Genomic DNA, 18,344 nt, shown 5'->3' on the forward strand with positions numbered 1-18,344 from the left:
GCACAAGTTGGTCCCTAAGATCATTAATACTAAGTTTCTGGATGCTCTGGATAGAAGCCACTAGTCTCCCACAACAAGCCCAGTGTTTCATCTGCTGTGTAACCATCGGTCAACGTAATTCAACACAATCTGTCGTCATCCAATATTCTACAGTTCTGTCCGTAATCGACCAGTGTTCTTCAACACTGTTTTTCAGCATAGTCACCTCAGCCACCATCCATAGTTGTCTGTAGTGGACCACAATGTTCTACACCACTGTCTGTAGTCAGCTACCATTCTTCAACCATATTGTTCTACGATAGTGTCTGTATGTAGTGAGTAGTTGGTCACTATTCTACAATGATCACTGCAGTCAGTCGTTATATAAAGTGAAATTAGTCAGCCACAACTCTACAATGATACCTGTAGTCAGGCAAGATTCTAGAATATATGTAGTCAGGCCACAACTCTTAAATGATATCTGTAGTCAGCCACTTTTCTAGAATATCTGTTGTCTGCTAAGATTCTAGAATGATATCTGTATTCAGTGACTTTCCTACCATACCTGTTTTCAATCTCCATTCTATATCTGTAGTCTGCCACGATTCTAGAATGATATCTATAGTAAGTCACTGCTCTAGAATGATATCTATAGTAAGTCACTGCTCTAGAATGATATCTGTAGTCAGTCACTATTCTAGAATGATATCTATAGTAAGTCACTGCTCTAGAATGATATCTATAGTAAGTCACTGCTCTAGAATGATATCTGTAGTCAGTGACTGTTCTAGAATGATATCTACAGGCTGCCACTATTCTAGAATATCTATAGTAAGTCACTTTTCTAGAATGATATCTGTAGTCAGTTACTATTCTAGAGTGATATCTGTAGTCAGTCTCTATTCTAGAATATCTAGTGTCATGATTCTAGAATGATATCTATAGTAAGTCACTTTTCTAGAATGATATCTGTAGTCAGTCACTTTTCTAGAATGATATCTGTAGTCAGGCCACAACCCTACAATATCTGCAGTCAGTCACTTTTCTAGAATGAAATCTACATTTCCAGACAATACTCTAGAGTGATATCCGTGGCCAGTCTCTTTAATTACTCCAGTGTCTTCCTTTGCCTGATGATTCAACAAGTTGCCTGCTTCCTTTACTGAGTCGTCTCGACTCATTTTGTCACTAGCTTAGATCCCTTTTGTCTTTCCTCCCTGCATTTGATTTGTAAAATATCTTGTGAATCAATTTAATAGTTGACTATCATGGAATCATGCTGAGCTGAATGTCAGCTTCCTAATGACAAGAACAGACTTCAGTATGTCTGCTGCTGCTCAGTAAAGTATAGCAAGATAATAACACAACTTATTTCAACGTAATTCAACAATGACAAACGTTTAATATCTAGAAACGTCATGAATGTAAATAGTTTCTTCTTTCCAGAACTATAGATGGGTTTATCACATTTTGGTTTTGTTTTTTGCTTTGGCAGCAATGGTAACCAAATTTAGGACATTCAGGACAAGCTCTCTTAATGATTACTTAGTACAAAAGACAAACAAATCATACTGCTGATTACCTCAGTTTGTACAGAACTCAGTATTTTTTTCATTATAAAATCCACACAAGAAATATAAGTGTGACGGCCAAAGTTTTGGCAAGTTTTACGTTGTGTTTGGTTCAATGAATGCATTTCTAACATGTGATGTTTTTTCACATTTGTTTAAATAACTAAATTTAATATTTTAATATTTAAAATTTTGCTTAGTTTTGGAATGTTGACCTCATTTTAATTTGTCAAAGTATTTAAAGTTTTCTTGAAACAGTAATGACCTTTCTTTCCTGCTTCTACTTGCATTGTTTATTTATTTATTTATGTATTTATTTGTTCTTTAGACGACATAAACAAGAGTAATGAACATTTTTTGGTGTTTCATTCTATGGACCTTTACTTATTCAACATTTCTTTATAAGAAAGTTGAAACAATGCAAGTTAGTACATAACATCTTTTCCAGTTCTTTTAGCCATTGAAGCAACAACACAAAATGTTAATTATTAACCTTGTGCATTCTAGCAGTTTGAGAACTTGATGAGAAGTACTTCAAACATCTGTAAACATTTTATTTCAACTTACTGTAAAATGGCCAACAAAGTTGTACCATAGTGTAAAGACATTTAATTAGCCAAACTGACTTTTGTTTTCCTTAGGACAAAAACTCATGCACTGTACATAAATACTTGTACAGACCATGTATATACTATAGTTGTGATAAAAAAAGAAGGTATTTATGCAATATTGGAGAATGTTTATTTATGCAATGATATAGGTTTAAGTCAACTTATATGTAAAATCATAGAACGGTGTGTATGTGCGTGTGTGTGTGTGTGAGTGTTCTCAAAGATACAAATGTCCAAATTCCCTTGAAATCAAAACAAAGACAAAGAAACTTACAGCATAATTGCATTACCTCAGTAATGTGACATTGAACCAATTAGTCCATTGAACCAATTAGTTACTGTCACACTAAAGGAAACTTCAGGGACCTTTCTCGTTGTCCGATGTTGAAGCATTTTAGTGAAGTTTTTATGCAAATTTTCAGGGTTCATTAACTAAAAAGTGGCTCATTAGTAAGCATGGCACTGAATACTAAAAAAGCAAGATGTTTTGATAAGCAGCTGATAATTTCCAAAGCAATTTTTATTGCGTTTAAGTCATGGAAAGTGCATCTGCTCGTAGCTATGAGGAAAGCGATAATGATCCTGCCATCATTCAGGGAAAGGTGAGGGAGGGGATTTGAGAGGTTGCAGAGACTGTCAAGTGATATAGGTAGGAGCAAGTGAGGAAGGAGTAAAGAGTTACATCAAAGTAATATTTTCATATGATCATTCTGGTACAGCATTAGAAGATTGGTTTCAACTGCAAAGTGCTTTTTTAACTTTTCTTGCTGTAAAATCTGTTATTGTTATCTTTACAAACTTACGAGAGGTTATTAATTGTGTGTCAAGTGTGTTAGAGAGGGATCAACAAGCAATAGCTCTTTTAGCTTAATTGTAAATGTGTTAACAATTTATTAAAAAAAAAGTTTTTTCAGTTGATATTTTAATTAGATGCAAGATTAAAAACCAAAAAAAAATAACAAAATTAATCATTTGGATGCCAAAGTCAAATATCCAAGGCAGTGACACCTCAGCATATTTAGAAAGGTTAAAACAGTGAGCCTGAGGAAACTATTTACGAACTATATTCTTTGATGAGATATCCAAAAGTATTGTGGCTTATCATACATTTGAATGTAAGAAACATGTTCAAGGAGTATCACTGAGAAAATGCTCCTTTTATTGACAAAAAAATGGTTCAGCTTGATATAAACACATAATTTGCAGGTGCAGTGAAGTGTTTTACCATTTGATTGGTCTTTTGGTTAAAAGGATGTTCGAATAATCATATTTAATAGGAATACCACCTGTTTCTATTTTAAAATTCCCAATGGGTGCAATGGTGTATTTTTGTTGGAGTACTTGTACAACTGCATGCAAACTTTTGTCACATGTGAATCCTATGGTGGAGAAAAGTAACCATTATTTCCATTCTTGAAGCTTCAAAAGTAGGTCACCATTGCATAAATAACAGTTATTGACATGTCATGGACTACTATCTTACCAAGGAACTGGCTACCCACTCCATAGGGGAGCCTTTTTAGCATATTTCCATTTTAGAAGGTAGGACCAAAACTAATGAAAAAAAAGAAGAAAAAAGACTTGATTCTCTGCCATTGCTCATTCATCCTTTAGTACAGATCTTGTTGCTGCCAATTTAGTACATGCAGGCAGATGTGAAATTCCAGTCCAAACAAGTTGAACTGGTTCAATAAGTTACTGTTTGCTGCTCCATGGCCCCACTCATGGCATATCAGTTACACTGCTTGCCTTAGTGGTAGTGAGGAGTAGACTGCAAACATCGGTAAGAGATATCAGGTAATAGGCTAGTGTGACCTACTTACTTCCCATGGTGATACAGTGAACTGTAAATGGTAATGATAATTGACACAGAAAAAAAAAAGAAAAAAAATATGTTTGTTTTTCTTCCTTTGAAAATTCTTGACCAAACCAGCAAGCATGGAATCTACAGTTGCAAGTTATTAAATATTGATATTCATGTTTGAGAAGAGCCTAATCTCGGTGGTGCATGAGGAAACATGAAGCAGACACATTATAATAACTAAATGTGTCGTTGTCAACGACTCTTGAACTGCTCAGGCACATTTAACATCCATTATTCAAGCTGTTTATCATTTTGGTGCAATACTTGTGTGTTATATCTGAAACCTAATATGCAAAGAGATTTTATTGGAGTTGCTGTGAATATGTCTTTGTCTTTCTTTCATGTCTTCCGTTCTTTTTAATTGAAGATTCAAAGTAGATTATACTAGAAACATCAGATTCAGCTTTTAGTTTGGAACACAAATATCAAATTTTAAGTAGTCATGATTTCACATGGGTGTGTGAGGAAGCAGGTAGGCTAGGAGAAGATTTCAAATTAACAACAGTTGTGCTATAAATATAGTTTAAATAATACAATTTACACTTTACACTACTCCGGTAACATCTCATTTACTATTTACATATCATATTTTACAGTTTTTTTTAGAGAAGACAAGATTTGAATTTTAGGTGACACTGAGTGCTTGCAGTCTGTCCATGATTGCCTTGATTTCTCTCCTTAGCTGGGCTGGTTGGGTAAAGAAATGAACAAAAAGCTGTCTCTTTCTGGCTTCTAAAGGATCACCTTTCAGAACCTGTCAAAGAAAAAGAAAAGTTTCCTCTGATTTTAAAACATTATCTACAACATTGAACTGCAGTAATAACACCTACACTATGGTCTGCGATGATGGAACATTTTGGCAAGTGATCTGGCCAACCTTATTTTGTTCCCCAATTTGTCCCATCCCCTTCCTCCACTACATAAGATGCAGGTCCCAACACGTAATTCATCATGAAAGGCAATTAACTCATTTAAGATGTCTAGGGTAAAACTATCACTTTTCAATATTAAATCAAATTTATATAATAACACTTACATTGACAGTTCAACTATGTGTCCCGCTGAAAGAATCAAATCTTAATTCTACATTGCTCAATCGAGTAGCTAGATTGTTCTAACGAGAACATAGACCCTTACCTTGAGTTTATTGTTGTATTCACCCATTATTTCCAGAATGGTCTGCTCCATATTCTCAATCATCTGTTCAAGTTGGGTGATACCATTCTGGATCTGAGGAGGTGTGAGTAATACTTGCACCTCAGGGAGAGCTGTTTTGTCATACACTGCTGCTTCACATGCTTTCATGTGCTGCTCACTGTAGACAAAAAAAATGAAAAAGATAGTCAATTCTGCAAAGCACACGCTTTATGATTTTTTTCAGCATTCTTTTGAGCAGTTGCTTCAACTTTTAAGGACATTGCCAACAATTAAACTTAGTCCACTGTTTTATCTGAACTACAAAGTCCTTATAAATTGATAAATATTAAGGCTAATCCTGTTTAATCATGTTAAGTTGTTCTAGGTGTGACATACACAGTGAAGGTGTACTAACTTCATTCACTACTGATGCTTCAACACGCGATGTTACAACAAACTGAAATAATGCAGTAGTTGCCTCAACTGTAATTAACATGATCTTAACTTACTATATACGCCTTGATTAGAAACCCCATTCTTTGTGTGTTTCAATGGAAAATTATTGTGTTTTTCATAGACACACAAAACAATCAACGAACCGCTAGCTTTTCATATCCAATAACAGTTAATAAGCTGCTCTGTGCTGTGCATTCAAATGATACATTCCATACACAACCAAATGAGTGTAGAACCCAGTGGCATAGGGGGTGTCCCCCTCCCCCTTTGGAAATTGTTTGCATTTCCAGGTGGCCTCAGATGCAATTTGGTGCAATATAGCACACTTCAACACCCACTCCATTTTGTAAATAATTTTGCATTTTCACCTGGCCTTAGATGCAATTTGGTGCTCCAAATGAGATTTTTTTCCCATTTGGAAATGAAAAAGGGGTTTTCTGACTTGCGAAGCGCGGAATGATACTCCCACCCCCCATATTTTTCACTGGGGGGGCTAGCACCCCCAGCCCCCAGTTCCTACGCCCTTGGTAGAACCCACTGCACCACCAACCCCCTGACTACTTTATCCCAGGGCCTCCTGCATCCTTCTCCCTCTGGTACATAGAACAAAGCGACCACTTACAGCATAGATATCCTCTTATCCTGGCTTTCTGACGAGTCTCTCAGTATATCCCGAAGCTTATGAAGATTACCAGTGAGATGAGATGCATTGTCCAGGATATCTTTGAAGGTCAGGAATAACTGCTGTGTTTCCACAGTGGGTGTAGATTCTGTTAGGGGAGAGAATATTAGATCCATCTTAATAAATGACACTGCATATGGCAGAGTTGAAAAAACTATCAGTTCTACAGGGACTCCCTTCGGTTTGTAAGGCAGTCTCAGACTCTCTTAAGTTTAAGAACCAATCGTCCTACAAATATGATTACTGATTCTTTACTAAGATTTTGACCTGAGTTAGGAATGTGAATAAAATCCACTTCTTTTTTCAGGCAAGAATTGTATAAAATGCCAAATGTGTTCTGCAGCCCTGAATTTAGTATTACAATTACTGTTACATGGCCCCTATCATCGCAGAGGTGACATTTGTTCTTGTAAAAACATTCAATATGGATTTTGCCTTAATTCTCCTAAAATTTCACTTATCTCCCTATTTGGATTGAAAATTGTAAATCTCCTTATTTTGGTGAAAGAGAGGTTTGCAAGTCTGATACAAGACAACAACAAACATAAAGTCTTACATGTTCTTGATTTTTAAAGTACATGATGATTGAACACGTGGAAATTTTTCACTATTAACTAACAATTATATACTTCATGTGAGGTATATATCAAAATGAGTGGCAGAAATAATGAAGATATGCAATAATTTTTACTAATTTTCAAAATATTTCTATACTAAAATATTAAAAGTACTTCATTACTTTGAAGATAGTAGAGAAGAAAAATTCCTTTACTTTACTTCCAGAAGTTGGATTTCTAAAGAATTAAAATTCATTAATTTCTTGCTCCTTAAAGTACCTAAAAATATCTACAAGGGTGTAAATAAGTGATATCTTTAAATGACATTTGGTAAAATGCTGTAACTTTTTAGCTAAATGAGAAAGCTAACATTAAGTCAGTCACTTACAACTGACTGCTTTCAAGTAAAGTGGTAAACCTCATTTTGCTTTTTAACACATCTACAAATCAAATAATAATTCCAAAGTTCAACACATTCATCAGCAATTTCTGTTTGACTTTCCTTACAGCAGGAGACCTTATTGACTAAGCTATCTATATAGAAACTTGAAAACGGCTCCAAACGTTGATTCTAAACAGCCCAAATAAATATAATAAATATTAAATAAAAATGCAGCAAAAAAATAGTAACTATGAGAAACGTTTCTTGTGTTTCGTGGCAATAGAACCTATTGAATAAAGCTAGCAACAACTCATTGGCAGACCATTTGAAACTAGCTCCTTCCATATTTGTTTTAACCCACAGCCAAGAAGTTGTTTACATTACTCAAATAACAAAACACCAAAAAAAGAATAATAAAAAATCCTTGTTTAGTTAAAGGCGCTTCATTGCAGCAGAATACTATCCCATAATGATAATTAGATACTTACTAATGACTTGACTAAGATGGTTGATAAAGACATCTCTGCTATTCACAGTGTTACGAGGACTCTTGGGGACAACCAGACATGAGTCAGACATCAAATTCTATCACAGAAAAAAAAATAAAGTTAAGTTAGTTATAAATACATTACTTGGCTAGTTCAGTCTTGTGTGGGAGTATTACTGCAATGTGATCAACCCATCTATAAAGGGTTTTTACCTAAAGGAGACACTAACCCAACCATTGATCTCTGTGCTAGAGATAATTGTCATGAACAACTCACCCCTCCCCCCACCTCCACCCACCCTCCCTCCCCCACCTCCACAGCCAAGGAGACACAAACGCTACCGTTATTATTGGTCTCTGTGCTAGAGATAATTGTCATGAACAACTTTCCCAAACAGCTAAGAAACATTGTATGCCATTTGGGAGATCACATGTTTAATATTATCTTTAAACACAAGGCCGAAGACTTGAGAAAGTCTAAAATATGACATCATTAAGTCACATTATGTTGTCTATTTTCCATACTAGAGGTGGGCTATGCAAATACTGAATATAAAATAATAACACTTTTAACATTAACTAATCATGACATTGGTTTCAAGAATGTTAACCTTGAAAATATCAAACAAAAACTAAAGAGAAAGTCAAATGTTTCAAATCCCAATCGCACAATGACAAGGAAATAGTCCTAAATTTACAAGTTTTAATCCGAGTTATCTCAACAAACACCACAAGATTTGTCTTTGTCTTAGCTGTTTGGGGAGTTTTTCATCACAAAAGTCAAAAATGTTGATCATAATTGGATGAAATATTTACACAATTTATGCATGTGTTCACCATGATCATAGATATTATTGGCCATACTTGTAAACTAGTCATCTTGAAGGACAGACAAAGCACGTCTTTAATCTCTGCGCTGGTCAAACGATGGATCTTACCATTCTGGATTGATGATCTCTGTGGTCTTCCTGCAACATCTGCTCAATGGTGGAGAGTTCTCTGTGCACCTGGTGATGAGCACGACTCTCGGTTTCATACCCCATCCCTAAGAAATGGTTACGAGCACGCTGGACGACCAGCTCACGGATCAGCTACAAACAAATAAAACAGAAAAGGAAGGATGTTTAATTTGTGTTTATGCATGACAAATTACCCTATCAACTTATACAAAGAAAAAACTCATAAGGGTTAAGCACATTTTTCAAAGTGCACTAGCTGTCTCAAAGACATCACAAGTTTATGGACAGAAAAATATGAAATATGTGCCATTAGTGTTTCTGAAAAGCCTTTGATGGTGACTCTCTTGTCACTAAATGATTTAACTGTATCCCACACATGCAGTTACTTCATATTAAAGTGAACATACTTCAATCACAGGATATGTACCACCTATTATAACATAACATAACATGTACCAGCCATCGTTGGCATTAAATCAAGTGATAAACACCTGCTATTATAGCTAAATGGTCATAATCTCTGGTCCTCAATCAAGGGATATCAACTATCATAGCAACTCAATCAAGGGATATGCACAAGCTATCTCAATCAAGGGAAATGCACAAGCTATCACAGTAACTCAATCAAGGGATATGCACAAGCTATCACAGTGACTCATTCAAGGGATATGCACAAGCTATCATAGTAAGTCAATCAAGGGATATGCACAAGCTATCACAGTAACTCAATCAAGGGATATGCACAATCTATCACAGCAACTCAATCAAGGGATATGCACAAGCTATCATAGTAAGTCAATCAAGGGATATGCACAAGTTATCATAGTAACTCAATCAAGGGATATGCACAAGCTATTATAGCAAGTCAATCAAGGGATATGCACAAGCTATCATAGTAACTCAATCAAGGGATATGCACAATCTATCACAGCAACTCAATCAAGGGATATGCACAATCTATCATAGTAAGTCAATCAAGGGATATGCACAAGCTATCATAGTAACTCAATCAAGGGATATGCACAAGCTATTATAGCAAGTCAATCAAGGGATATGCACAAGCTATCGTAGTAACTCAATCAAGGGATATGCACAATCTATCACAGCAAGTCAATCAAGGGATATGCACAAGCTATCATAGTAACTCAATCAAGGGATATGCACAAGCTATCACAGTGACTCATTCAAGGGATATGCACAAGCTATCATAGTAAGTCAATCAAGGGATATGCACAAGCTATCACAGTGACTCATTCAAGGGATATGCACAAGCTATCATAGTAAGTCAATCAAGGGATATGCACAAGCTATCATAGTAAGTCAATCAAGGGATATGCACAAGCTATCATAGTAACTCAATCAAGGGATATGCACAAGCTATCATAGTAACTCAATCAAGGGATATGCACAAGCTATTATAGCAAGTCAATCAAGGGATATGCACAAGCTATCATAGTAACTCAATCAAGGGATATGCACAAGCTATCACAGCAAGTCAATCAAGGGATATGCACAAGCTATCATAGTAACTCAATCAAGGGATATGCACAAGCTATCACAGTGACTCATTCAAGGGATATGCACAAGCTAACATAGTAAGTCAATCAAGGGATATGCACAAGCTATCACAGTGACTCATTCAAGGGATATGCACAAGCTATCATAGTAACTCAATCAAGGGATATGCACAAGCTATCACAGTGACTCATTCAAGGGATATGCACAAGCTATCATAGTAAGTCAATCAAGGGATATGCACAAGCTATCACAGTGACTCATTCAAGGGATATGCACAAGCTATCATAGTAAGTCAATCAAAGGATATGCACAAGCTATCACAGTGACTCATTCAAGGGATATGCACAAGCTATCATAGTAAGTCAATCAAGGGATATGCACAAGCTATCACAGTGACTCATTCAAGGGATATGCACAAGCTATCACAGTGACTCATTCAAGGGATATGCACAAGCTATCATAGTAAGTCAATCAAAGGATATGCACAAGCTATCATAGTAAGTCAATCAAGGGATATGCACATATAGCAATTATATCAAGGGATATGCATCAGTTATAATAGCGACTCAATCAAGGGGTTTGTAAAAGCCATTGTATCAACTCAGTGAAGGAACAAGCACAAAACATCATAGCACTCGGCCACCAGCAATGCAAAGTTGACTATATTCCATATTGCTTGGTAAACCATTTCTTAAGTAACATGGTGAGCCATTCCTGATGTACCATGGTAAGCCATTCCTGAAGTACCATGGTTAACTGCAGGTTAAGCAAGGGTGATGAAATAACCAACAGCGCAAACAAAATGACTGTTTTCAAGCTCTTCATGTTTGACGTCAGTTATCGCAATGCGATAACAAGACCGGGAAACATCAGCCTAGACTAGATTTAAGTGACCTATCGACGTGTTAAAGCTTCACGGCAATGTTTTACAATCTGCTCAGTAATGACATGGCCACAAACTTGAGGGTCATAGACTAATTTAAAGTTTGATTTGATTGTTAGCCCTGTATCTGCTTACAGTGTCTTGCTTCGACGTGAAATAATTCTGCCTCAGAATCTTCAGGTTGTAGTCCCCATACAGGATGTGCGTGGCTTGAAGTTCTAAGTTGACATCCAGCAACTCTGGAATAACCTCTCGCCAGAGGTGTTCCATTTCCCCGGTGACCTTCTGACTCTCGGACTGAACGTCTCGAAGGCGCTCACTGAGGAGTAAAGAGATGAAGATGTAACGATCATGCTTTTAGCTGATTGGTGACTGAGACACCAAGTATTTATGTCTTTGCATATTCAATGTTCTAATTTACATGTGTTTACCATGAATCATATTAAAAGTGCATACCTGCAACATATGAAACCATTCAAAAGTGATGTCTATTCCTGCATGACTTAAGAATAAAGAGAAGTGCATTGCTAACAGGATACCCATAAATCCAGCAAGATTTCCCGGATCATCATGTATGCGAAAGACTATTACCATAAGTTAATAATATGGGCCAATCTGTCAATCTTTGACACGTAACAAGCCACAGACCAGTCCATATTGTTTATTTTGCTTATTTTACACCCTAATTTATGATGTAACTATGATGGCTGAGGAACTTAAAAACGGCTCACTAGGGAATGAAGAGTCAAGGTATAAACTTGATGGGAGTGGAACAAATTTTTAGAAATCCTTCAAGTTCTTTACATAAAACAATGAAGTTTAATTAACAAGAAATTAAGAATACTAAACATTTCTGACAAATTTGTGGTCAAAAAAAAAAGTTTATAGCCATCCTATTTCAGACAAACTGTCTAAGAATTCTAATAACTCTAATAATTCATTTTGGTTTCATTATTCACATTGAAACATTCATAGTCAGTTATGTCAACCAAGTGCTGGAGTCAATACTCTGTAAAATTTTACATGACATGACTTTATGTGACTGTTTTGCTGACACTGTACATACTATGAATGAAATTTTATCAGATAACCTTAACCCTAGACTAACTTATCTCTATCCTTAGACTGAGATGGGATCAGTGTTACCAGCATTAGCGTTTTTACACTAGATTTAGCGTTTTTAGACTTTTCTGGTGTTCTAATTTGTTGTAATTTTGTTGATTCTACAGTTATTTTGTTATGATTCTGAGCCATTATGACTTGAAATTTGTTAAATAATCCTAAAACTGTCTATCATATGAATAAATGCAACTTGTGATGGAAGGTAATAGGCTACATTACATATGTTCATGAAAATCTATATCTAGCGTTTTCTGGGGTTTTACTTTTGCAAATCTAGCGATTTTTGGCATGTGCTGCTGGTAACGCTGGATGGGATATCTACCTTAATGCTTTTGTGTTTCCAGGGTAGATATCCTGTGTTGCCTGGATACATTCTTCAGCGTAACGAGAAGCTGCTTCGACTCTCTTGGCTTCTGCCAAAGCTTTCATGCTGACCTTCTGGCTGTCGGTATATCTAATCGTAAAAAACAAAACATTCAGAAAAATTGGGGTGATTTTGTCTCAATTCTCATGAAAATGACGGTAAGACTAGCCTAGAAAAGGTTAAGAAGCTGATGGTTTTGGTGATGATTGCTCACATATAGTAATGAGGTTGGAGTTGATATTTGTTAAATGCTGAATTGAAAAGACAGTTGGTTGGCATATTGCCCATATATTTCCAGGTCACTATCATGGGAGGATTTAAATTATTCACAATGACAATACACAAAGCAACAAGAACACCACTAGCAAGAGGAAACACAGACATTGATAACCTCAAACAAAAACATATTCCAGCACAACAAATAGTGCAACCCTAGATAGTATTAAAAGAAGCCAAAGCTGGAACAAACTGTGGGTGAGACTTGGTGGTATAACAGGACCTTAGCAACACACAATGAGATGGCCTTAGCAACACACAATGACATCTCCATAACAGCACACAATGAGATGGCCTGGGCAACACAGAATGACATCTCCATAACAACACACAATGAGATGGCCTTAGCAACACACCATGATATCTCCATAACAACACACAATGAGATGGCCTTAGCAACACACCATGATATCTCCATAACAACACACAATGAGATGGCCATAGCAACACACAATGAGATGGCCATAACAACACACAATGAGATGGCCATAACAACACACAATGAGATGGCCTTAGCAACACACAATGACATCTCCATAAAAACACACAATGAGATGGCCTGGGCTACACAGAATGACATCTCCATAACAACACACAATGAGATGGCCTTAGCAACACACCATGATATCTCCATAACAACACACAATGAGATGGCCTTAGCAACACACCATGATATCTCCATAACAACACACAATGAGATGGCCATAGCAACACACAATGAGATGGCCATAACAACACACAATGATAATGGCCATAGCAACACACAATGAGATGGCCATAACAACACACAATGAGATGGCCATAACAACACACAATGACATCTCCATAAAAACACACAATGAGGTGGCCATAGCAACACACAATGAGATGGCCATAACAACACACAATGAGATGGCCTTAGCAACACACAATGTGATGGCCATAACAACACACAATGAGATGGCCTTAGCAACACACAATGACATCTCCATAAAAAACACACAATGCGATGGCCTGGGCAACACAGAATGACATCTCCATAACAACACACAATGAGATGGCCTTAGCAACACACCATGATATCTCCATAACAACACACAATGAGATGGCCTTAGCAACACACAATGACATCTCCATAAAAACACACAATGAGCTGGCCATAGCAACACACAATGAGATGGCCATAACAACACACAATGAGATGGCCATAACAACACACAATGACATCTCCATAACAACACACAATGAGATGGCCATAGCAACACACAATGAGATGGCCATAACAACACACAATGATAATGGCCATAACAACACACAATGAGATGGCCATAACAACACACAATGAGATGGCCTTAGCAACACACAATGACATCTCCATAAAAACACACAATGAGGTGGCCATAGCAACACACAATGACATCTCCATAAAAACACACAATGAGATGGCCATAGCAACACACAATGAGATGGCCTTAGCAACACACAATGACATCTCCATAAAACACACAATGAGATGGCCATAGCAACACACAATGAGATGGCCTTAGCAACACACAATGACATCTCAATAACAACACACAACGAGATGGCCTTAGCAACACACAATGATATCTCCATAACAACACACAATGAGATGGCCTTAGCAACACACCATGATATCTCCATAACAACACACAATAAGATGGCCATAGCAACACACAATGAGATGGCCATAACAACACACAATGATAATGGCCATAGCAACACACAATGAGATGGCCATAACAACACACAATGAGATGGCCATAACAACACACAATGACATCTCCATAAAAACACACAATGAGGTGGCCATAGCAACACACAATGAGATGGCCTTAGCAACACACCATGATATCTCCATAACAACACACAATGAGATGGCCTTAGCAACACACCATGATATCTCCATAACAACACACAATGAGATGGCCATAGCAACACACAATGAGATGGCCATAACAACACACAATGATAATGGCCATAGCAACACACAATGAGATGGCCATAACAACACACAATGAGATGGCCATAACAACACACAATGACATCTCCATAAAAACACACAATGAGGTGGCCATAGCAACACACAATGAGATGGCCATAACAACACACAATGAGATGGCCTTAGCAACACACAATGACATCTCCATAAAAACACACAATGAGATGGCCTGGGCTACACAGAATGACATCTCCATAACAACACACAATGAGATGGCCTTAGCAACACACCATGATATCTCCATAACAACACACAATGAGATGGCCTTAGCAACACACAATGACATCTCCATAAAAACACACAATGAGCTGGCCATAGCAACACACAATGAGATGGCCATAACAACACACAATGAGATGGCCTTAGCAACACACAATGACATCTCCATAACAACACACAATGAGATGGCCATAGCAACACACAATGAGATGGCCATAACAACACACAATGATAATGGCCATAACAACACACAATGAGATGGCCATAACAACACACAATGAGATGGCCTTAGCAACACACAATGACATCTCCATAAAAACACACAATGAGGTGGCCATAGCAACACACAATGACATCTCCATAAAAACACACAATGAGATGGCCATAGCAACACACAATGAGATGGCCTTAGCAACACACAATGACATCTCCATAAAACACACAATGAGATGGCCATAGCAACACACAATGAGATGGCCTTAGCAACACACAATGACATCTCAATAACAACACACAACGAGATGGCCTTAGCAACACACAATGACATCTCAATAACAACACACAAAGATGGCCTTAGCAACACACAATGACATCTCCATAAAAACACACAATGAGGTGGCCATAGCAACACACAATGAGATGGCCATAACAACACACAATGAGATGGCCTTAGCAACACACAATGTGATGGCCATAACAACACACAATGAGATGGCCTTAGCAACACACAATGACATCTCCATAAAAACACACAATGCGATGGCCTGGGCAACACAGAATGACATCTCCATAACAACACACAATGAGATGGCCTTAGCAACACACCATGATATCTCCATAACAACACACAATGAGATGGCCTTAGCAACACACAATGACATCTCCATAAAAACACACAATGAGCTGGCCATAGCAACACACAATGAGATGGCCATAACAACACACAATGAGATGGCCATAACAACACACAATGACATCTCCATAACAACACACAATGAGATGGCCATAGCAACACACAATGAGATGGCCATAACAACACACAATGATAATGGCCATAACAACACACAATGAGATGGCCATAACAACACACAATGAGATGGCCTTAGCAACACACAATGACATCTCCATAAAAACACACAATGAGGTGGCCATAGCAACACACAATGACATCTCCATAAAAACACACAATGAGATGGCCATAGCAACACACAATGAGATGGCCTTAGCAACACACAATGACATCTCCATAAAACACACAATGAGATGGCCATAGCAACACACAATGAGATGGCCTTAGCAACACACAATGACATCTCAATAACAACACACAACGAGATGGCCTTAGCAACACACAATGATATCTCCATAACAACACACAATGAGATGGCCTTAGCAACACACCATGATATCTCCATAACAACACACAATAAGATGGCCATAGCAACACACAATGAGATGGCCATAACAACACACAATGATAATGGCCATAGCAACACACAATGAGATGGCCATAACAACACACAATGAGATGGCCATAACAACACACAATGACATCTCCATAAAAACACACAATGAGGTGGCCATAGCAACACACAATGAGATGGCCTTAGCAACACACCATGATATCTCCATAACAACACACAATGAGATGGCCTTAGCAACACACCATGATATCTCCATAACAACACACAATGAGATGGCCATAGCAACACACAATGAGATGGCCATAACAACACACAATGATAATGGCCATAGCAACACACAATGAGATGGCCATAACAACACACAATGAGATGGCCATAACAACACACAATGACATCTCCATAAAAACACACAATGAGGTGGCCATAGCAACACACAATGAGATGGCCATAACAACACACAATGAGATGGCCTTAGCAACACACAATGACATCTCCATAAAAACACACAATGAGATGGCCTGGGCTACACAGAATGACATCTCCATAACAACACACAATGAGATGACCTTAGCAACACACCATGATATCTCCATAACAACACACAATGAGATGGCCTTAGCAACACACAATGACATCTCCATAAAAACACACAATGAGCTGGCCATAGCAACACACAATGAGATGGCCATAACAACACACAATGAGATGGCCTTAGCAACACACAATGACATCTCCATAACAACACACAATGAGATGGCCATAGCAACACACAATGAGATGGCCATAACAACACACAATGATAATGGCCATAACAACACACAATGAGATGGCCATAACAACACACAATGAGATGGCCTTAGCAACACACAATGACATCTCCATAAAAACACACAATGAGGTGGCCATAGCAACACACAATGACATCTCCATAAAAACACACAATGAGATGGCCATAGCAACACACAATGAGATGGCCTTAGCAACACACAATGACATCTCCATAAAACACACAATGAGATGGCCATAGCAACACACAATGAGATGGCCTTAGCAACACACAATGACATCTCAATAACAACACACAACGAGATGGCCTTAGCAACACACAATGACATCTCAATAACAACACACAAAGATGGCCTTAGCAACACACAATGACATCTCCATAAAAACACAGGTGGCCTTAGCAACACACAATGAGATGGCCATAACAACACACAATGAGATGCCCCTCTATCAGCTAGCAGGAACAGTGAGATTATATCAACCTACTGTTGGTCAATGCCATAAGGATATCTGCTGGACAACAACACAATTTTGATACATGCACCATTTCTGGTTCACTTACCATACCCATAGCCACTGCAATGCAACTTTTTACTTTTCATTATTTAACTTTGTCTACCTGGAATACACTTTATCGAGTCATTTGTTTATTACTCCAAGAGCTGATTAAAAATACAATCATTTCTTTTCTCTTTCCAATTGGTGCAATTAACTAGTAATTAGCCTTACCAGTTAATGACAAAGAAACATTCACACAAAGATTTATAAGCAAAGTTTAGGCTTTGGTTCATATGCTATGTAACATATTAACAATATGCTTTGGAGCTTATGAACTTGCAGTAGGGAAACAAAACCGTGGCAACACAACTTAATACTTTGAAATTCTATTAAGAATGCAAATGATAACTTACAGAGTCTTAAGCCGATCTAATTCGTGACATTCCCCTTCTCGAACCTGAGGTCCTTCTCCTTTAACAAGCAAGCTCTGAGGATCACTGATGTTGAGGAGTTTAAACTCATCTGTCTGGCTGTAACCAGCTAGGTCAGCAATGCCCTACGAACGGT

At 37.6% G+C, this 18,344-nt stretch overlaps 2 protein-coding genes across 10 annotated transcripts in view; one reads left to right on the forward strand and one right to left on the reverse strand.

The window, feature by feature from the left end:
* Window positions 1-4,346, forward strand: part of LOC139981342 (solute carrier family 4 member 11-like) — a 196,503-nt gene extending 192,157 nt beyond the window's left edge. For all 9 annotated transcript variants that reach the window (XM_071993710.1, XM_071993683.1, XM_071993720.1 and 6 more), the window contains one exon: window positions 1-4,346. In XM_071993710.1, the coding sequence (XP_071849811.1) occupies window positions 1-64 (64 nt within the window). In that variant the 3' untranslated portion in view covers window positions 65-4,346.
* LOC139981385 (HAUS augmin-like complex subunit 3) overlaps window positions 3,051-18,344 on the reverse strand; it is a 27,591-nt gene continuing 12,297 nt past the window's right edge. The window contains exons 7-14 of the mRNA XM_071993753.1: window positions 18,191-18,333; window positions 12,531-12,662; window positions 11,222-11,405; window positions 8,665-8,817; window positions 7,728-7,824; window positions 6,241-6,388; window positions 5,163-5,340; window positions 3,051-4,779 (exon numbers count right to left, since the gene is read on the reverse strand). Of these exons, the coding sequence (XP_071849854.1) occupies window positions 4,651-4,779; window positions 5,163-5,340; window positions 6,241-6,388; window positions 7,728-7,824; window positions 8,665-8,817; window positions 11,222-11,405; window positions 12,531-12,662; window positions 18,191-18,333 (1,164 nt within the window). The 3' untranslated portion in view covers window positions 3,051-4,650. The remainder of the gene's footprint in view (window positions 4,780-5,162; window positions 5,341-6,240; window positions 6,389-7,727; window positions 7,825-8,664; window positions 8,818-11,221; window positions 11,406-12,530; window positions 12,663-18,190; window positions 18,334-18,344) is intronic.

The sequence above is a fragment of the Apostichopus japonicus genome, chromosome 2, assembly GCF_037975245.1.
Source record: "Apostichopus japonicus isolate 1M-3 chromosome 2, ASM3797524v1, whole genome shotgun sequence".
NCBI lineage: Eukaryota > Metazoa > Echinodermata > Holothuroidea > Aspidochirotida > Stichopodidae > Apostichopus > Apostichopus japonicus.